The sequence below is a fragment of the Equus caballus genome, chromosome 7, assembly GCF_041296265.1.
Source record: "Equus caballus isolate H_3958 breed thoroughbred chromosome 7, TB-T2T, whole genome shotgun sequence".
Classification (NCBI taxonomy): domain Eukaryota; kingdom Metazoa; phylum Chordata; class Mammalia; order Perissodactyla; family Equidae; genus Equus; species Equus caballus.
This window is the reverse complement of record NC_091690.1, coordinates 31,184,443-31,207,123: the sequence shown is the minus strand read 5'-3', so window position 1 is coordinate 31,207,123 and position 22,681 is coordinate 31,184,443. Positions and strand designations below refer to the sequence as shown.

General features: G+C 45.1%; 1 protein-coding gene across 41 annotated transcripts in view; it reads right to left on the bottom strand.

Annotated features, from left to right (window-relative positions):
* Positions 1 to 22,681, bottom strand: part of GRAMD1B (GRAM domain containing 1B) — a 227,563-nt gene that overhangs the window by 66,283 nt on the left and 138,599 nt on the right. For 2 of the 41 annotated variants that reach the window (XM_070273833.1, XM_070273832.1), the window contains exon 1: positions 8,444 to 11,046. The exons of 38 other annotated variants lie outside the window; for them this stretch is intronic. In XM_070273833.1, the coding sequence (XP_070129934.1) occupies positions 8,444 to 8,727 (284 nt within the window). In that variant the 5' untranslated portion in view covers positions 8,728 to 11,046. Of the gene's footprint in view, positions 1 to 8,443; positions 11,047 to 20,398; positions 20,420 to 22,681 lie in introns of those variants that run through there. One more of the 41 variants, XM_070273853.1, reaches the window with a different exon arrangement.

The following is a 22,681-nucleotide window of genomic DNA, read 5'->3' as shown; positions in this document are numbered from 1 at the left end:
TCAGTGTCTACACAGGATCTTGCTCACCTCAAGCGTTTAATAGCTGTTGTTGCCAAGAATGACAGACAGAGCTGAGAAAGGACAGAGTCTTATTACATCTTTGAACCATACTCCCATTCCAACAAAAACAAGACTTTTTACATAGCAAGTACTTCAAATATTTTAACTAAATCTGAATTTGTTGAATTGTGGGGAATGATAGACAAAAGTAAACCTGATTATATTACTATTATCATCCAAACCACAGATGCTTTTACAAACACCAAGGAGCTTCCTGAAGTGTGTGGGGTAAGTGAAAGAAGGAAAAGGAACAGAGATCTAACATCTACTGAGAATCTACCACGAGCTAGGTACATATTTTAGTTACTTACACAACTTTTATTTAATCAAACAGATGAGGAAACTGAGTATAGAAGCCTACCCTTACCCAAGGTCACGCAGGTATTTCTCAAATCGATGTCCACACCTCACCATGCTACCTCCAGAAATAACATCTACTAAGTAAAAGGCACTTCAAAGGTTACTGCATTTAATCATAACCGGTTACCAGCACAATATTGCATTTAACTCTCAAAACAACCCTGCAAAGTAAGTTCCATTGCTCCTCCTTAGGCCAGTTGCCCATTTACTGCCCCTCAGCTCCAAATACACCCTTCTTCGCCCCACCTTGTGATGCTGCAGCTGCACCTTGTGAACATTTCGCCAGCTTCCCAGTGAGTCTCACTGGCACCCCACAGCAGTGAGTTTCCAGTTTATCTGCTCCAGCCTGCAGCACCTCAGGAACCTACTGAGCCACATCCTCTCCAACGACCTCTGCATCTTAGCCTTGCACAGGGGGCACCCCTAGCAGTTCGTTCCTTCACTGAGCGCTCTGCCTCAATCTTACAGGTAGTGGCTTCTTCTTACATCTATCTGCTACTCCTGAATTCTTCAGAGTCCTCTGTACCTTTTTACTTGTTAACGATTCTTAATATTAAATCTTTCCCGTTCAATTTACTAGTGTGGTTTCTATCTCCTGACTGGATGCTCAATGATATATTACTATAGTGATGAGCAAAAAGCAGCTCAGATGAGTAAGACACCATCCCTGCCCTCAGGTTATGCAGTAATAATAAAATGGCTAAAAGCACTCAGAACATTCTATGAGCCAGACACAGTTTTTATACATTTAATAGGTAATTTCCTCAATTAATCTTTGCATCAATGCAACTTTACAGATAAGGAAATTGAGATATCTCAGAGATTAAATAATTTTCCAGATCACCTAGATGGTAGATAGAGAAACCAGGACTCATCTCCCAACATTCTGACTCCAGAGTCCATTCTCAGCCATGGTGCAATGCTGCTTCCATCAACTGGCGGTAGTCAAAGAGCGAAAGAGGGCAAGGAAGCAGAAGCGGAACATAAACACAACAGTCTTTCATAAAGTTTGGAAGAGAGAAAAAAACTAAATTGTTAGCCAGAGAGGTCCACATATGTCCAATGAATTAAAAAAATGAGAAGGGGCCATTAAAGGTCTTTTAAGTCAGCCCCTGTGGTATACAAGAGTTGGAGCACCCCGATCATCAGATACTCACGAGACCCTTTAAATTACTTTTCCCAGAATTAACACTCAGGACATCGCCCATGTTTTATGAGCCATTAATGCAAGAGAACTGATGGTCCACAGACTTCCACTCTGCCCTCTTTGACTTTAACCCACAGAAGCCAGGCTGGGGGTGTCCAAATGAGTATACTGATTGCCTCTGACCCAGCTGTAACCCAAGACCTCTCATTAATACTGCATCTCTCACATGAGGAGCAATGATGTCTACGTAATTAAAACCTGAAGCAAGAAATGGCCAGAACTATGGGGGGGAGGGAGCCCAGGATTCAGACAGCTCTAACACCACTCTCGCTCCATGGCATACCAACACTCCCACTAAACCAGTGCCTACCCTTTAGGTCAAGCTTTAGCAGATGGAAAAGCCTCCCCTAGAGCCAAATTCAGCCCAGCGGGACAAAAAGGACCAAGCCCCCAGCCCACTGGGAACAGACCATGCTGGGGTTAGGGCTCCTTCCACATACTAGGCAAAGCTCATTTCACCATGCCTGCCAACTCTCTCCCTTAATTTTCTTGTAACCCTATGAGTGTCACCTTTTTCTTTTCTAAATGTTCCCGGCCAACCATCAATTTTAGATTTTCAGCCAGGACCAGCTATAAATCCACTGAATGGGCCATGCCAGTAGTTCCCAAACTTTGCTGCACTTTACTATCACCTAGGAGTTTTCACATATCCCAATGCTCAGGTCACACCCCATACCAATTAAATCAGAATGTCTGGGAGTGAAGGCCAGGTATCAGTATTTTTAAAGATCCACAGGTGATTGCAATGTATACAAGTCTAGGAATCACTGGTCTATACAAATTTAATTCTCCAGCAATGTAGTACAGAAATTACTTATAAAAGTATAATCTAGTGATCTGTATTTAATCCCGTATTTAAATATATTTAACCTGTATTTAATTTAATCCAAGACATTTTCTTCTCTTTTTATGATTTCCCATATAATACTCAGAGTGAACACTCATTGAGAACTATGTACCAGGCTTGGTTCTAGGCATTTTATGAAGGTACACTGGGCTCTATTTCATTTAACCTTATTATTCCAATTTCGCAGAAGAGAATTAAGTCAAAAGAGATTACCAGCACGTCTGCAAGTTTACTGAGTACACCTGAGATGTCACTCATCAGGAACTAGAGACTTTAACAAATTTAGAAAGATCAAATTCTCCCAGGTTATCTTTTCACTGATGTTTGGGTTTTTATTCAACCCAATTAATTTGCTCTAGTCCTTTGGTTTTGAAAATTGCCCTCTTTGAAAGAGGAGACAATCTCATGTAGGCAAGTTTGGTAAGATTCCGAAATGCACTGAAAAGAGAATGAAAATTCCTCCTTTTGCTAGATCTTCAGAATTACAGCGGGTGCTCGGGGGCCATGGCAAGAGTCTACACAAGATGGCAGGCACTAAAAGTGTGGCACCCGAGAGGAAAGCACCGATCTCGACATGGGATCGGAACATTACACCTCACATGTGGTAAGGATGGGGCGGGGAACAGAGTTGATTCCTGGGTAGGCAAAAATGAGATTGAAGAAAATGAAGAGAAATTAAATAATCTACAGTCATGAGTCTACGGGAAGCAAGTGGTAGCAGGAGTATACGTGGTGCCCAGGAGCTGCAGAGAGGCACGGAGAAAGGAAAATAGAAAACAAAAAAGTGAGGAGGATGACAGAAGGGATTGGCAACTCAAGGGCAGGACTCAGAGTCTCATGAGGGAATATCCTAAAGCAAGTGGTCCTCTTTCCAGGCAATCATAACTGCCCAAGCAGGAAGGCCCTGAAACCACAGCAGGGCAGCTACAGATAGGAGACCTTTAAAACATGGGCATGGGTCTAATCTAATTATTTAATTATGCAAATTAAAGTAGTAACTTGCCCACAATCCCAGGGTTAACATGGAAGAGGATTAAATAAGAACACAAACTACTGAGTCCAAAGTTCTTTCCGCCACCCAAAGAGTCACCAGGTTCTGGATAGGGTCTGCCCCTAGCTACCCTTCAACCTTCCACAAGTGACTCTACCTCTGTCAAAGGAAGATAACACCTGTTCTTATAAGGTGATTGTGAGGATGAAAAAACGTAAGGCCAAGTGCAATGTCCTAAAGTCCTAGACATATGTAGGACTATTACTGTGTAATGGTTACCCTGGTGTGCTGCTCCCTTCCAGAATGAGGCATTCATTTCCCCAACTGCCTGAAGTAACAGCTGCCCATGGGTCACAACTGAGCTCCTCTTTAGGAACTGCCCCTGACCAAGGGACCAGCCTCACTGAAGAGCACGCCCCTCCCTGAGGACGGATCACGTCTAAAGGCTAGTCCTTGAGAAGATACGAAAACCTGCCCCTTTGCCTCAATTTGGGGATAATTCTGAGGGCCATCCCAGAACCAGAGCTTTCCATGGGACCGGCCAAAGCCTCCTGCAAGTGCATCAAAGTTTAACTTCTCCCTCTGCCCAATGCTGATTCCCTCACTTACTTCCAGATTTGTTCCCAAGAGCACTTCCCAACAAACCCCCTGCAGACAAATCTGTCTCCATGTCTTTGCCAGGGGCTCTTTCCAACCTAAGACATACACTAATTACCACGAAGGGATGTGCATGAATAGGGAGGCAACAGAGCACGCTGTTAAAGTTTAAGAAAAAGGCCAAATCTCACACTCAGGAAATCATTACCAGTTTGGAACTGCTAGAGAGGGTCCTGGCCCCCTGGGACGGGCAGATGACCAGGCTATGGCTTCTACCTCTGTCCTCTTCAGGACATGAGGAGAGACTAAGCCCTTCTCCAAATCACCTCTTTGCAGAGGTAACTGACCTCTCCTTAATCCTGGATTAAGGTCTTAAAGAGGGAAGCTGCTTGCTGGTGCCCCAGTTAAGATGTTGACATGTACTTAAGAAGAGATCTTGAGTCCCTCCTGCCATTGGCCCAAGGCTTGGGCTACATGACCATCCCCTCCATCTCCCTCTTCCCTATGCCCACTCTTCCTTTAACCTAAAGAGAACCAGCCAGCTTTGGCAGATAATAGATAGAGCTCACATCATGAAAACACCATTGTTAGGCACTGGGAGCCGGTATGCAAGAGAGGGAACGAGCACTGTGTTAGGGAAGGGGAGCCAGGGGGACTGTGAGTTAGGAAGGAATCCTAGTCAAAGCAATGACCCTGTCCCCAGCTGGGGGTCCTTGGTGTATGCAAGAGAAGCTGCTGTTGCCTCCTGGCCCCACTCCCCACACTCACGTATGTATCTCAGGAGTTTGGTTGGTCAGTGGGACCAGCCAGGGCGGAAAACCTAGGAGGACACAAAGCTCCAGAGATCATTTTTCAAGAATCTTGACCCAGACCCTCTTTAATTCAACCCAGACTCTCCAGGGGTAACTTGGAGGGCTCTGGCACAGGTACTGAGAGAAATTCCACAATCTCTCTTCAAGAGGACGGCACACAGCCCTGGACCTCTGGAAGTGCTGTCTAGCATCTGGCTTTCTGCAGACGTGCCCAAGCTGCTTTGGGAGGTTCCAGGCCTTGTCTGCGTTTACCTTCAATGAAGATTATTTGTATCAATGGACATCTTTTCTCAGTGTCCATTTTCTCCATACATGTCCAGCTGTGGCAGTTAGTCTCAGTCACCTCCCCAAGGGCAGCACCTGGGCGGCTTAGGCTACTGCTCCCAAGACAGGCCTCCTCCTCCTAGTCAGGGACACAAGATACACCTGACTTTCAATTCAGGCTACTGGAGGAGTTGCTGAATCAAAACTCACTTATAAGACAGCATTGGCTGCCTGGGGTGTAGGCACCTAGATGACAGTGGTATGCGACCCTGGATGTATCTCACCCTTTCTCTGGGCCTCAGTTTCCCCATCTGTTCTAAGAAAGGGTTAGTCTAGACAACACCCTAGGTAATTTCCTGCTCTAAAGGTCCACGATCACTCTTCACCTCACACACCTCCAGGTGCTAATGAGCAGCAAAAAGAGATGAGCTCCATGGCCACAGCTAGGGAGGCAGAAAAAGGCAGCAATGCTGACCACAAAGGACAGGGCCAGAGACCCAGCCATGAGTCCTAGTCTCTTTCTACTTTCTCTCTTCTGACCACATCATTGCCTCAAACTATCTGCCTCTCTTCTTCCTGCCTCTGCATCTCCTGTCTCTCCAGAGAAGAAAAGCTCAAAAGCTATCAGGGTGGCTGTGCCGGACAGCTAGGAGGCACTCTCTTTGTAAACTCTAAACTAGTCCTCATTAAAGAATTTTGGCATGGCCTAACTCTTCCGGTCAAAACCTAACGGGGGCTGGAAGGGAACAGGTAGGGACAGAAGAGATGTGACTAAAGAGATAAGTAGCCAAGTGGCAAGCCGGGAACACTGACTCACCAGAGACACACACTGTGACATCCTGGCAGTACCAGAACCTCCAACCAAAATCGCACCTAACCAGAATCACATTCCCTTCTCACAGTCCACATGCTGCGGATCCTTCAGCTGTGTACCCCAGACATTGGAGCCTGCCTGATGTAAGGGCTACTGCAGAATAAACCCCCACCCTTCGGCAAGGACCTTTCTTCTACAAGGCCTGAAGGAACGTGGAAGTCTACTTACCAGTGGGCAAAGATTACAATGCTCAGCATGGACCAAAACCACAATGTGGCTGTGAAAATAACTAAAATACATTTGGGCCTCACCAACAGCAGCAAGTGAAGGGAGGTAATAAACCCACCGCAAATTGTACTGGTAGCAGCACACCTAGAAAGAGTTTCACACTTTACAAGATCTCTTGTTCAAACAAGATAAATAAGACAGTGCAGGTCTGGACATCCTACCCAATGCGAAACTGTAAAGCAACTAGGGGTGTTTAGACTGAAATAGAGATGCCTTCAAGCACGCAGGATATCAAAGATATGAAAAGAGGATGAGGGGCCAGCCCCATGGCTGAGTGGTCAGATTCACACGCTCCGCTTCGGCAGCCCAGGGTTTCGCCGGTTCGGATCCTGGGCGCGGACATGGCACCGCTCATCAAGCCATGCTGAGGCGGCATCCCACATGCCACAACTAGAAGGACTCACAACTAAAAGTATACAACAATGTACCAGGGGGCTTTGGGGAGAAAAAGGGAAAATAAAATCTTTAAAAAAAAAAAAAAAGCAAAGAAAAGAGGAAGAGAAGAGAAAAAGCCAAGGAGAGAAGAGTCTTATTTATTGTTTCTCCAAAGGGAAGTTATCAGATGACAAAGTTGGGTTTGAAATAATAGGGAGTATTCTGAGAGTTTAGGCAGCCAAACATCGTAAGAGGCTAGCTGGTACAGGGTGAGCTCCTAGCCACGAGGCTGGTTTCACATCCCCATCTCCAGGTTGGTCTAGATGACCTTACAAACCTCCTAACTGTGAGACATTATCTGTGGCTGAGCAGCGTCCAGTAGGAGATGGCACCCAGAGAGGCCCCAGTATAGGAGAGAGCACAGGGCCTCCCGATTTTTGTCCTGAACACCACTTCAAGATCTCCACCTGCTTCTACTCTATAGAGTCTTCTTCTCCAGACCAAGAGGGAAGGCATTCCGCTACCATTAGGAGCCCGAAATACATCCACAAACTCCACAAATCTCCAAAGCAGAAAGGCCTTGTGATCTCACTCAGGCCAATTTCCCACTCAAAGCAGTGATTTCCTCTGCTGCTTCCTTGAAGAGAAGAAAAAGAAACCAACAGATCTTTTCCATTAGTCTCCAAAATACTGAATCAATATTGTTAAAGAACGGGGCAGGTAGCCAAACCCTTCTCCCATGGCAAGTTGACAAACTTTCTCAATCCACTGAGGTTCTGCTCCTGCCTGTCACTGCGGGTCTCAAGAGCCACCCAAAGGTATCAAAACCCCCACCAAGAACAGAAATGCCCCTGTGAAGCTTCCTGGAAATCTTGCAAAATATGCTCAAGTGAGGGTCAGTGGACGTGAGGAAATCTCTGCTCACTGCTGGGTGTCCTGTGTGCTGACATTTATAATCAAGATAGAAAATATCCATGAGACGTGCCCTGGAGGACAAGCTTGCTTTCTTCTAAATAATCTAGCACAAATAAAATACCACCGCCTGGGTGTACGGCATTAGAATTCTCTATTCGGCCAACGGCCTTTTGTCCAGCTTTGATTATTTCCCAGAACACCCTGGGGGGCACGTGGAAATGGAACAGCTCATGCCTCCCAGGTTGGCTGTCTCTCTCCCAACCTCACGCCATGTCCATAAGCAGCTGGATAAATGTGACTCGTGAGTAATGAAAGCGAAGAGAAATTAGAGAGCACAGAAAGAAAAAGAAGCCTTGAGCTGGATACTAAACATGGAAAAATTTAATCCAACAGGATCATTTTCAGAAAAGTAACAGTTGAGCAAAACCAAAAAGCTATAATAAAAACCTGGATGCATGCTAAACCGTAGTGCCCATTTTGGCTCAAACTGGCTCCTGAGGGTAATGCCACCCCTGTACCCTCGGTTACATACCCCCTGAGCCTCCACGGACACTTCTGTCCGTTCTCATTCCTTGAGGTCAGGAAGGCTGTGCAGAGGGTTCAATTTAACTCAGGGGATTGAGTTGGGTGTGGATAGTAATTATAAGACCTTGTATTTACGTCCAGCTATTTCTGGCCTGCAGCTTGTTTTCTCTTCCTTCAATTACCTCTGAAGAAGCCATTCAGCCTTATAGATGTGGTTTCTGGCCTTCCTGTGACAGATGTGGTTTCTGGACTTCTTTCCAATGCCCATCACCATCACTTCACCATACCAACTGCTTTAATCCTCACAACCACCGTATACAGTAGGTACTAAATTATCCCTATTTTACAGGTGAAAAAAACTGAGACACAGAGGGGTTGAGAAACTCACCCAAGATCATAGAGATAGCAACTGGTAGGGCCAGGATTCAAACCCAGTGGGCCAGCTCCAGGGTGTCTGCTCTTAACCACTAACCAGAAGCTGCCTTGTTCAAATTCATGGGTCCTGCACAGATATTCTGATTCAGTATGTTCCCACGTGATTCTGATGACTGGGCAGGTTTGGGAAGCTTTAATTAAGTCAGTGGTTCTCAAACTACAGCACACTTGTTGATATTCAGTTTTCTGGGCCTCAGAAGTTCTAGAATTAGAACCAAGAATCTGTAGTTGTAACATGCACCACAGGTAATTCTAGTGCAGGTGGTTCACAAGAGGCACCTGTAGAAAACTAGTCCTAGCGCCTCACCCCACTCACCTGGGGCAAGTAAACAACACACTGGGGCACCTCACTGCAGCCTGCAGAGACCATTCATTCTCCACTGGAGCAGCCGCCCTGGGGGAAGGGGAGCTGGTGGCTATGTGAGGGCTATTCTGTTCTTTAGCCTTGGTGACAAGGCTGCCTTCAGATGGAGGAGGAGGAGGGGAGGGTGGGTGACTGAAGAGAGCTCACCGTCCCTCCACACTTGACAGGCTGCACATCAGAGGGGGACAGACGGTTGGTAACGGGAAAAGCAAAAAAGACTGGGCGGTCTGGGCCCCCGTCTCCCATTGCCAGAACAATGGCCTCTTCAAATCCCTGGCATCTCAACTGGCAGTCGGCCACCAGGAAAGAAAAGAGCTTGCTGTCCCTTTAAGGACGCCCTTTCTCCACAAAGGTCAGAGATGCCAGCTCAGCCTGCCCAGCGGCTGCCTTTTTGCCACTTTGGTGCCCCAGCACCCTGAGCCATGCTCCCCCTCCCACCTGGTTCTCCGGGCACCTGCTGTCTTCTGAAGACGGCAAAGCACCTGGGTGACAGCTGCGCTCCAGGCCAGGTTCAGTGATGGGGCAGGAACAGCTGATGGGGAGGGAACCCAAGACTTTATTTGCTTATCAAAATCATTCTCCAGGGAGAGTTAGCCCCTAGAAAGTGAGGCCGGGGGGGGGCAAGATCAGATGACTGTAGGAGAGGTAGAGGTCAAAAGAAAACTGACCGAGGAATGGACGTTCCAAGAGAAACAGTATTTCATCCAGAAGAGCAAAGGCTGACGGATGACTGATTCAGAAATCACAGTGACGGGAGTAGGGAGTGGAGGTTGGGAGGAGTGTATGTGGGTGGATGGCAAGAAATACAGAGGAGAGGTTAAGGGAGGGGCTTTTCTCCCTCAGCCTGGGTTCAATGCCACTTTGTGTAACCTGGGGCCCCTTTCCCAACCTCCCTGAGCCTCAGTTTCTCTGTAATATTGGCATACACTGAGCAGTAAATAAACATTAGAAATGAATAATATCTATTATTAGGGTCCTAGCCGCTCCATGTGGGTCTCATAGCAGCTCAGATGGTCAGAGTATGTCCTCAAGAGGCCTGAATCCCAGACCACACCACTGGTTCCAGTAAGTCATCTTGCAAACATGTGCCACGAGGGAAAGGGGAACTCATTTAGAAAACTGCATGGGTTGGTGTAAATCATGACTCTTGTGGAAAAACAACTCAAAATTAGTCATCTATTCATAATTTAGAGCAGGGGTCGGCAATCTTCTTCTGTAAAGGGCCAGAGAGTAAATATTTTATGTTTTGCAGACCATACAGTCTGTCATCACTACTGAACTCTGTAGCTGTAGGGTTGAAGCAGCCATAGAGAACACATAAATGACAGAATGTGGCTGTGTCCCAATAAAACTTTATTTACAAAAACAGGCAGCAGACTGAAGCTTGCTGACTCCTGAAAAGAAAGGTTGGCATTAATGGAGGAAATAGTGAAATCTTTATGGGAGATGGAATGAAAGACATAGAGGCAGAAGCCTATTTCTTGCTCTTCTACCTTGAGACTCAGTATTTTACTCAATTACTTGACTTCCAAGAAAGTTTTTAGCTAACACCAGCCAACTGCAATGATTCCACCATGCAGGTTTCTTCGGCATCTCTCTGCACTTCAATGGCTTTTTTTTCTTGTTCTTCTGCACCTCCTCTAATCCTTGAGATTGGGAGCTCACAGGGCTCAGGGTCTCCTCTTTCAGCAAACTTAGTGAGGTACTGCCTGAACGGCCAACCCTCAACGTGTGCTCCTCAGCATCCCTCACGGCAAAAACGTCCGACCCCCACCCAGCTTTCCAGGCCTCAGAGAGCTGGGATCCTTCCAGTCTGTTCTTCACCAGGTTCCTAAACAGCTACATATCTCAGGAAACCCATGCATATTTTCGCTCATTTGTGGATTCATTTAAACAGGGGAGTGCCTACTATGTGCTACATAAACCTTAGAAAACGCAAATTTCACCTCGGCCTTGATTGGAGTTGGAGAGGCTGCTATACCTGGGGTTCTCTCATAAAGATGCTCTGTGTTGTATTTATTTCCTGCTCCCCGGTGTCTTTCTACCCAAGAGCTCAATCACTTCAAAAATAACTTTCTCGACTTCACTAAACAACTTTTATCATGACAATTTCTAAATGGCACTAAAAGCAGGAAGGATAAGAAAAGCTGAGAATGAGAAAACAGTGAGATCAAAAGCAGAGGAGGTGGAGGGGCTGGCCCCATGGCCGAGTGGTTGAGTTCTAGCACTCCGCTGCAGGCAGCCCAGTGTTTCGTTGGTTCGAAACCAACTGCTCATGGCACTGCTCATCAAACCACGCTGAGGCAGTGTCCCACATGCCACAACTACAAGGACCCACAACGAAGAATATACATCTATGTACTGGGGGGCTTTGGGAGAAAAAAAAAAAGCAGAGGAGGTGGGGGGCCAGCCTGGTGACATAAGGGTTAAGTTTGCGTGCTCCACCTCGGCAATCCAGAGTTTGCCGGTTTGGATCCCGGGTGTGGACATACACACTGCTTATCAAGTCATGCTATGGCAGGCGTCCTACATGCAACGTAGAGGAAGATGGGCACAGATGTTAGCTCAGGGCCAATCTTCCTCAGCAAAAAGAGGAGGATTGGTGGCATTGTTAGCTTACAACTAATCTTCCTCAAAAAAAAAGCAAAGGAAGTGGAAAGGGAAGCAAAAGAAAAAAAATCACTATTTCAAATTGAAAAAAATACTGCTTGCTTACATCATTCTCTCTGCATAAAATGACCTCCTTCTACAAATCCATCCTATATGGTCTGAGCCTCCCTTCAAAGCTCTGCTCCCAATGCATCTTCCCGGGGAGATTTCCCTGATACACTCTCCCAGATCTCAACCTCTCCAGCAGCCCTTGGGATTCTCCAGGATGGCTCACACTGGCTTATGGACCTTATGCCTTATGCCTATGGGTTCGTCCTAACCCTGAGACTGTCGCCTTCTCAAAACCCATATCATAACTTTCCCATCTTCCGCATTCCACAGGGCACATTGTAACTGGCCTCTCTCCCTACCCTGTTGCTTGGCCAAGGCCCTGCTTCAGTGGAAGAGCTGCTGCTATCTTACAATATCCTCGGTGACCTTTTATCACTGTCTGTTCACACCACCATTCACTCACTTATTCACTCAACAAAACCTATGTGGAACGTTCATATGCCAAATAGTGTGCTGTAGATTGTCATATATCTCATTTCCAAATTCATTTAATCCTGAAACCAACCTATTGAGAAAGATATTATTAATATGCAAATGGAACACAATTACAGAGATGGTTTCAGAAGGGATTAGGGAAACGTGGGTGACTGATGAGAAGTGGCAGACTATCTTCATACTCTGGAAAAGAGGTTCTCATCTACCCGGGCTCACGCTCTGATGCTAGGAGAATGGACGTGACCTACCAGAGTTCCTTCTAGTCTCATGACTGAGAACAGGCACCTGGGTTTTACAAAAGTAGATGCAACCTTATATCAAAATGGGCCAATGTATTAAATTTAAAAAATCAAATCACAGAAGGACTCAAAGAAAGCACAGGCGACTATGTATACTCTTAAGGTTGGGAGGAACTTTCTATGAATAATACTAAACACAGAAAGGCTAAGTGATTGACTCAATTACATTCAAACAAACAAACTTCCCTGTTCCAGAAAATGAGCCTGAGGTTAAAAGATAAAACATCCAGAAAAAATACTTATAACATGTATGACTAAGGGTTAAGATCCTTATTACATTAGAGCGTCCTGAGCAATGAGGAAGACAAACACCTCAACAGGAAGGGGAGCAAAGAACAAACAAGGCAATTCACAGAAGAAACATAAATGGGTAATAAGGAAATTAAAAGCAGTCACCAGTGACCAAAGAAATGGAAAGGAACGCAACTCTGAGATACCACTTGTGGAATATCAGATTGGCAAAGACTAAAAAGAATGGTAATGCCAAGCCAGGCAAGGACAAGGGGAAGAAACAAACTCCCTCACAACCTGCTGGTGGGTGTGTCAATCGGAACAACCTTTCTGAAGGGCACTTGGCACTACGTGTTAAAAGCTGTTGACCTAAAAATCTGGCTTCTAAGTTGTTATCCGAAGAATGTTAGTATGACATTATTTTTAATCTTCAAGAATTAGAAATACCCTAAATGTCAAAAATGAGGAGAATGAACAAATACTTGCATATTTGCAACGGGAGCCTTAAAAGTAATTATGGAAATCAATATTATTATAGAGAGATCACATGTTGTTAATGAATTACAGAACAGTATATAGAATGAGTGATAAATTTCATCTACCTATATTTTTCTATCTATAATGTACTTAGGAAAAATAGCTTAAAGGATACAAACCAAAATGTTAATAGTGATTATCTCTGATGGGTAGTATTATGACTGATTTCTTTTTCTTTTGACTTTTTATTTTCTAATTTTTCTACAATGCCCACAGACAATTTTTGTTGCCAAAATAAAAAAATTCAAACAAGTTAAAACTACTGATAATTTTTTCTTCAAAAAGATCTTTAACCCTGATTTTCAAAAAAGAAATATGTAAAAGAACTTTGAAAAGCAAGAGAGACTATACAACTCCAAGAGAGCAATCAATCATCCAGCAAAGACTTTTTTTTTGAGGAAGATTAGCCCTCAGCTAACATCTGCCGCCAATCCTTCTCTTTTTGCTGAGGGAGACTGGCCCTGAGCTAACATCTGTGTCCATCTTCCTTTATTTTATGTGGGACACCTGCCTCAGCATGGCTTGATAAGCGGTGCCATGTCTGCACCCAGGATCCGAATCAGCAAACCTTGGGTCACCGAAGTGGAATGTGTGAACTTAACTGCTGCACCACCAGGTTGGCCCCCAGCAAATATTTTTTGAGCACCAACTATATGTAAAGCCTTGTAGAAAGTACAATGAGGTAATAAAACAAAAACTAGAACAACTCTCAACTCCCAGAGAAGATTTAATATGTTATAAAGGATAGAATGATACCTAATCTGAGACGATGAAATCATGGGAATCGAAGCAAAATGCTCAGCAATGGAAAAAGACTAATTAACTCCTATTTGGGAATGAAATAACCTGGGACGACTTCTTCAAGGAGGTGATAATAAAGCTAAATTCTGAAGGGTAAATAGGATCTCCACAGGCAAGAAAGGACCAGCATAACCAAAGACTGCAGTGACATGAAAGATATGTGTCATACTCCGCAAAGGACAGGTGTATCGGGATGGCGGGGACAGCAGGGTTGGTGGAAAGATGGAGGGGATGATGAGGCTGGACCGTCAGGATGGAGTCAGACTGGGGAAGGCCTTGAGTGCCATGCCAGGGTGTCAACTGTGCTTTGTAGGCAACAAGGAGCCAAATTCAGTTTTTAAAGAAGTGGTGGAAATCTGACCTGTATGACAGTTGAATGAAAAATGGACCCAGGTTACAAGAAGGGATGAGGTTATTCAGCCACAAACAAGGAATGAAGTACTGATACATGCATGGTATGACTTGAATGAACCTTGGAAACCTTATACTAAGTGAAAGAAGCCAGTCACAAAAGTCCACAGACATACATGATTGCATTTATGAAAGTTCAGAATCTACAGAAAGTAGATTAGTAGTTGCCTAGGGCTGGGCTGGAAGGGTTGGGGAGGGCCAGCTAACAGGTATGGGGTTTCTCTTTGAGGTGATGAAAATGTTCTAGTACTGACTGTACTGATGGTTGCACATATCTATGAATACACTAAAAAAATTGTACACTTTAGGGGCTGGCACCGTGGCTGAGCGGTTAAAGTTCACATGCTCCACTTCAGTGGCCCAGGGTTCACCAGCTCGGATCCTGGGCACCGACCTACATACTACTCATCAGGCCATGCTGTGGCAGCACCCCATAAAGAAAGACTACAATGACTTACAACTAGGATATACAGCTATGTACTGGAGCTTTGGGGATTAAAAAAATAAAAAGGATGATTGGCAATAGCTCAGGGCCAATCTTTCTCACCAACCCCCCCCCCCAAAAAAAGTACACTTTAAATGAGTTAATTGCATGGTATGTGAATTACATCTTAATAAAGCTGTTTAAAAAAAAGGAGGAGGGGCTGGCCTGGTGGTGTAGTGGTTAAGTTCATGTGCTCCACTTAAGCAGCTGAGGGTTCGCAGGTTCGGATCCCAGGCACGGACCTAAACACTGCTCACCGAGCCATGCTGTGGCAGCATCCCAAACACAAAACAGAGGAAGATTGACACAGATGTTAGTTAGCTCAGTGACAATCTTCTTCAAGCAAAAACAGGAAGACTGGCAACAGATGTTACTCAGGGCCAAGCTTCCTCACAAAAAAAAAAAAGGACAAGGAAATCAGCCAGGTGGCTACTACAACAGGCCATGCAAGACATTTGAAGGTTATGAATTAAATGAATTAAGACAGTGGCAGTAGTCCTAAGAAAGGATGGAGGACAAATCAGCAAGACACTGCAAAGACAGAACCATGTGAGGAATGAGGAAGAACACGTAAAAAAAAATAGCTCAGAAGTTTCTTATGTGAATGACTAGGAGAGGAGGAAGCGAAGAGAAGGCTGGGTGGGAGACTTTCATAACTTTGCTTTTCATGCAATGAGTTTCAGGAGTTTAGCCCATTCCAGGAAGTGAGGAAAGAAAGAGGTGCAGATCTGGAGCTGACAGTCCTTCTCCTGGCAATGGTGGCTAAGGGTCTTTTGTGACTGGTGAGGACAATTATTGATTATATTTAGCATTAATGACCAGCTCAAAAGTGGTCCTAACTTACGCCTAGAAATATACTTAGGAGGATTTAGCCAGAGAAAGAATTTAAGATTGTAGCAAGCAAGTAAAACCAATTCTATAGCTGCACACACAATACCCTCACCATTTAACAGAGATGAGTATTTCTGCTCCAAGTACAGACCGTTGGAAAAAGGAGTCCCATCACTGCAGCTACAAACGTGATGCTTTACACAAAGGCTGCTCGACAGCTAAATGGCAGTGGTTAGCTGCAATTACTAACAGGCCTTACACGAGTACAAATTTATTTTGCTTGTTTATATCAAACAAGGCAAGAACTTGAACTAGAAACTCTTGGTTCGTGAAATCAAAGGGTTAAAAAAAAATCATTTGAACATGCCAGAGTCAATTACATGCAAAATAAATAAATACATAAAAAAGGTACATTTTAGACCAAAAAGATGGCTAAGGAAAATAATGTGCCACCAGCGGAGCAGATCACCTTCAAAAGCCCAGTGGCCACCGTTCACAAAATTTGCATCCTGAGGTTTGTCAAGTTAAGCCTCTGGAAAACAAAGGGGTTTTGCATGTCATGTCATAACGCCACCGGATGTAAACTATGACCATTCAGTAGGGAGAAAAAGTTGAGGTCGCTGCAGGGAAGCTATTATGAAACAATGAGGCTCCCAGTCTCTGGAGAAAGGGTCCAAAAAAAGATCTTAACTGAAAGATAAATCTATTTGCACTACAGCAGGAGAGGCATCTGAGTCCCTCTGTGGAATTTTCCTATAATGTGCAGCACTGCTGAGACCCTACAGAGAAGGGAGTGCGGTTCTGGCTCCCCTACTACTGTACTGTACTGTAGGCACCCCTCTCGGGCAAGGACCAGTTCTTCCTCATCTTTGTGTTCCCACCACCTAGCCCAGTGGGTACTCGAGAACTGTCCATCAGATAAACACATGAATAAATGAATTAAAGAGAGGATACGAACAGTCCTGGGAAGAATATTAAAGGGTCTTGTCCTCGAAAGATCCTTAGCCTGAAGTCGATGGGGATCCAAAAGAGAGAAAATCTGCAGCTCTGATCTCACCTATCATCTTAGAGATGAGGGCATCGGTGCCTTGCCGAAGGTCACACACGCAGTCAGTGGGAAAACAAGTTCCAGCCTCCAGCTAAGTGACCAAGTGACTATATCCATGTGGAAGAGAGGACAGAAGAGATCCAGCAAGGACAATAAAACACGTGGTTTGGGAGGTTGTTAACTTGAAAAGAGGGATAAAAACTGACTGAGAGCAGCCTAAGACGATTCTTCCCGGCTATTCCAGTTAAAATAACGATCAGTGTTCTCTGTATCCGTTTGGGCACGAGAAACAACTACGGATTTTACGCTGTTGTTTTGTTTTTCTTCTCCCCAAAGCCCCCGAGTACATAGCGGGCGCATTTTATTTGTGGGTCCTTCTAGTTGTGGCATGTGGGACGCCGCCTCAGCGTGGCCTGACAAGTGGTGCCATGTCTGCGCCCAGGATCCGAACCGGCGAAACCCTGGGCCGCCAAAGTGGAGCATGCGAACTTAACCGCTCGGCCACGGGGCTGGGCCCCACGATTGTGGCTTTTAAGTGTGTGGAGAGCAAGGACTATGACCATGCTCTCTTTGAACAATGCCAAATATAAAACCATAAAGATTTTAATAGCAGGTTAACATTTATAAGGTGGTTACAAATGCCAGGCCTCCTTGTAAGTGCATTAACAGAAATCAATTCATTTAACCCTCCCAATCCTACAACAGACCTGGGAGGTAGGTGTGATGAGCCCCATTTTACAGATGAGAAAATCAAGGCTTGGGGAGAGTAAGTAACTTGCCTAGAGTTCAGACAACCAGAAAACAGCAGAATCATCTGCATTGGTCCCTTGGGGTCCACCATATAGCTAAAGGGAGGGTGCTCCACATGAGGGAGCAGCCACTTAGGCCAGTGTTAGAACAAAGAGGTGCTGGCTGAGGACATAACCTTTCTCCTCTGGATGGGAGAGGAACCCACTCCATGCTCGGTTCCCCAGGTTTGCGTTTTCTGGGGCTTGTCCTCCCAGCCTTTGAATATTTGCATAAATCTTATAAAACAAACAAATAAAACACTGAACAGCTTTCAAAGGTTTAGGTAACGTTCTAATGTTTAACTGGATGGTGAACAGACAACATTTATTTCTTTAAGCTGCACAGATACATTACACACTTTCTTTTGTATGCGTGATACATTTCAGAAATTTTTAAAAAATGGTTTTTAAAGAAACCCTGACCTAGCCCTGAAGTGGTAGCCACCAGATGAGCGATGACCAGGGTCACGGCTCACCGTGGGGGTGAGCACACTGGGAAACTATTCTACCAAATGAGCCGCTGACAAGAGAGCAGCACCACGCAGAAAGATCGCCCCACCTCATCAGCAAACCTTTTCTGAATTAAGTTTCAAGCTCCAGATTTCCACCAAATAACCACTCTTTTCTCACTGCCTCAAGGACCAGAGGGCAGAGATTAAGAGCACAGGCTTCAGATCTAGACAGCTTCAGTTTTATCGCAATTCTGCCCCTTACCATGTGGTCTTGGGCCTGTTACTTAAACCTCTATGAGACTCAGTTTCCTTAGCTGTAAAATGGGATAAATACCACCTTTCCTGTAGGGTTGTGTGAGGGTTATATGAGATTTTTTAAAAGTAGAAAGCTCATAGAGGCATTGTTTTGATAACTTCTCAGGCTATTCTTCACACATGCGCCCTAACTATGCACTTCCTCCAGTTCTCGGCCCCAGAGCATCTTGCCCACCATGCTGGGCATCGCATCTCCACGCTCTTTGATCATCCTGAGCCTGAATGCCTCTCAGGGCTGTCCTGGGGGCCCTGTCTTCCCACTTAAGCTTCTAGGCCACACACCCCTCTGTTCCAATCAGGCTGCTCAGCTCTCTCTCCCTTCCCCCAGGCCCTCATTCTGTTTTCCATAGCCCAGTTCTTGCTTCTTCCCTGCCTGAGAGACCCGCTGAAATCTCGGTGGCCTCCATCCTTCAAAGATCACCCCACATCCCAGCTCATCATTCAGCCCCTGTTTATTTTGCCCATTACTGGTCTCTCCCTCTCTCTGTTCTTGCACATCTTTGGTAGTTATACTTCATACCATTAAATATCTTCAAAAACTACCTTAGCGTATTTCTCTAACTTTTCATGGGTATCAGTCTTCTCTCATCTCATGGGCAAAGGTCTGTCTTCCAATTGCTTTGTTATTGTAGTGGTTAAAAGCATAGACTCTGGAGTCAGACTGCCAGCTAGAACACTTTTGGCCTGTGTGACTTTGGGCCTATTACTTAACCTCTCTGTGCCTTAGTTTACTGATTTGTAAAATCTACATAGTAATAGCGCATAGCTCAAAAAACTGCTGAGTTAATACACAGACAACATTTAAAATATATGTCATATAATAAGTTGTTATGTAAGTATTAACTATTAATATCCTTATCATCATCATTATTACTATTATAGTGCCTAGAACAAGACTGCTACCTAGAAACTTTCCAGTAAAAACCTCATTTTGTTGCACTTAAGAAGCATCTCTATTTACTTAAACTAGGGGGCAGCAAACTTTGTGTAAAGGGCCAGAAAATAAAATGTTTTGTGGGCCATAGGTCTCTGTCACAACTACTTGACTCTGATGTTGTCACATAAAAGCAGCCATAGACAGTGCCTAAACAAATGAGCATGGCAGTGTCCAATAAAACTTTATTTACGGATACTGAAATCCGAATTTCATACAATTCTCACATCACGAAATATTACTCTTCTCTTGATTTTTTTCCCAACCATTTACAAATGTAAGAAAACATTCTCAGCTTGCAAACTGTACAAAAACAGGCAGCAAGTTGAATTTGGCCCTCGGCTGTGGTATGCTGACCCCTGGGCTAAGGTCACACAAGGTCCTCCAGGCTATTCCACAGGCAGTAAGGAAATGTCAGGTCCTAAGGAGGGGAGTGAGCCCACGCCCACACTTGCGGGACAGCAGCGTGGTGGGCATTACTGGTGCTCAACAACACTTCAGTTCTCCTCCCCCTGCCATTCAGAAGCCTCCTTTCCCGCTTTCCTGCAGCCAGGCAGGGCCACGTGATGGCCCAGTGTGCAGGAAGGGCAAGGCAGGGTATCTGCCTCCTAGGAGAAGCACTTAAGAGCTGTGATCGCCTCCCGTCTGTAGTGATTGTGGAGGGAGGTGCCAGGAGATTCCACAGCCTGGATCACTGAACTGGATGGCTTCCCCACAGAGTTTTCCAGAGCCTGGGAGGGACCAGAGTGTCAAGAACTAAATTTGCAATGAGTTAAACTACTGAATTCGGGCAGGGGTGGGGCGATGTTGTTACCATAACACAACCTAACCTGCCCAGTTTAATTCAATTATCTCTCTGCAAACACAAACCAACAACAGCTTTAAGGATAAGTAAACATAAAAACATCTAGCAATATCTAGTTTGTCATATCCTTTCACCTTAACAAATCATTTAGGGAACAAATGTCCAGCCTCCTGGACAATTCAGCAAGAGATCAGAGGCAGAAGCAGTCTTCTCTTCTCCAAGTTCTATCGTGAAAAACCCTAAATCATCTCTTCCAGCAATAAAATTTAATGATAATAAGGTCTTAATGGCCAGGAGGAAGGGTTTCTAGCCAGCAGCAAAGAACCTCAAGTACTCACAATCTGACTGGGTTGACATGATCTCTGCCATCCAGCTTACATTCTAAAACAGTAAATCTCCTTCTCTTAAAGTAATAATGCTGATGACAACAAGACAACAAAGCAAATGCTTACTGCTGCTTATTTCAAGCCCGGTACAGTTTCCCAAAGTAGAAAGCCAGGTGAGGGGTGGAAAAGGCCTCTCTCTTTAAGAAATCTGAAGAGTCAGAAGATTCAGTCACTGCCCGGAGCTGTGCTGATCACTCGGGGGACCGAAGCACTCAGATGCCCAGCACTCAGTGTCCCAGATTTGCCAGACCACGAGAAAACGCCAACTCCCATCCCACCAAGTAATGAAGTAAATCTTGCATGGTGAGCAAGAGGGCGTGCCTGCTGGGGGACGTTTGTAAGTGAATATTTAATATTTTCAAATGAAGGTTTATTTTTAGCGTCTCCTGCGGGCTCAAGAAGTGCACCAATAGTCCATATCACAAGCAAGCAGACTGCGGCGTTTTCTAAACCAGCAGTCAAAAGGAAGCTGAGAGAGCAACTAGCCTGCCCAGCCCTGTTATTTAATCTCACTTTCAAAACAGATACCACTCAAGGCAAACAGAAGTTGCCTACCAAGGCCACACAGCAGGTCAAAAGGTGCTTACAAGATCCAGACTCAAGCACTGACCTCTCCAGAACCTCCAGCTCCTGAGCGACCCCAGCCTTCACAGCAGCTCACCTTCTGGAAAACATCTGAGGAGCTGGGAAGCTTGGTTCTAAAGGAGGCATGCAGAAGTCACATCCAGAGCTTTCTCTTCCTCTAGAGTAAACTTTCCACAGAAAGGACCTCAAAAGATAAATACGTGTCCTGATCTTAACACTCCAGAGACAGAAATTCCCAACTTTTTCCTTCTGTCTAATTTAAATTCCCCCTGCTGCAACCTACCCCATTTCTTCTGTCATGGGCCTAAACCAGAGCTGAAGAAGGAACAGCGCTCCACTCGTTAACAGATCTGAAGCGAGAGAGTACACCAGACAACTGACCTTTGGTATCAAATAAAATATGGCTGACCATTAACCTCCAGGAAAGATGGAGGAGGGCAAAAATGAACTTCTCTCCCAGTTACCTGGTAAGAACCTACATGAGTAGGTTCTCTCACACAGCACTTGTATTTCTAAATAAACTGTGAAAAGGAGTGTGATTGCTCATGCACCCACTCAAACGCAAAGAGAAACTCGAAATTCCTTTCATCTGTGGACCAAGACCTGGCCACAGAAATGCTTCCCCTGTCATGTGTCAAGAACTAGACTTTCTCTTTATTTTCTCACAGAATCAAATTCTTCCAGCATACTTGATACCAGCTCAACAAAAGGTTGACATAGGGAAGCCATATTGTAGAAAAGAAACCACATTGTAACTTTAAATGACCTCTAACTGGCCCAGACATGCTCTGTAGATTTGCTGCTTTAAGATGATAACTTCATTCTTTTGAGCTCCTTAGGAATGTGATGACCCCCGGGCAGAGAGCCTATGCTGATAACCATCATCAATGAGAACTGAAAGATCAGGGTATAGGGCATTGCTCCATTCTTGGATGCATATCCAGTGAAACAAAGGACTATCAGGAACTGGGCCCAGATGTCTGCTCCAGCCAGAGACCAGCCACCTCCCCCACCTGGAGACCAGCCCCTTAGATAACTGGCCTGTAATCTTTGTTCTGTGAGATGGTTCTTTTGGCCATCTTCCCTCTTGCTAGCAAGTTGTAATAAAGTCCTGTCTCTCCTACCATCTTGCCTCCTGACTACTGGCATGTCTTGCGGCGAGTAGAGGGCCCCCCCTTGCGTGGCAACATACTGACTATCTGGAAGGTCTGTTACAGCCTCCAGGAGCTGTGGAGACTGCACCACCAACCTGAAGAGAGGTGAAGACTAGGAATGCGAGGACAGAATCAAGACAGATGTCACTACAGTCTGCCAAGTTCCATGGGGGCCAAAACAATCTGTACAGGGAGTAGCCCCATGAAACTGGAGACCTTCTTAGTGTCTGAGGTTCTGAAGCTCTAGAGGAATTAGGAATATCTTTACATCACACACACATACAAAAAAAAATTAATCAGGTGGAAGCTAAGGAGGACCAGTGAATTTTTTTTTTTAGAAAATAACTTGGTTTCCAAATTGCATGTGTCCCACAGCTCTGCTCCGGCACAGCCCTGTCTGTTGACATGTGTCACCTGCTCTCTCAGTCTCCTCCACCGCTGTCCTTACCTCGCTCACCAAGTCATCAGGAGATGGAATCACAGAATCACCTTGAGAAAGTCTAAAGCCTCTGCCCTAATGAAGGGGAGGCTGGACTAGGGGGAGGCTTTCTATCTCACAATGCAGCCACTCGTCAATCATTGACATGTATCTCGATCAGCTTTATCCAAA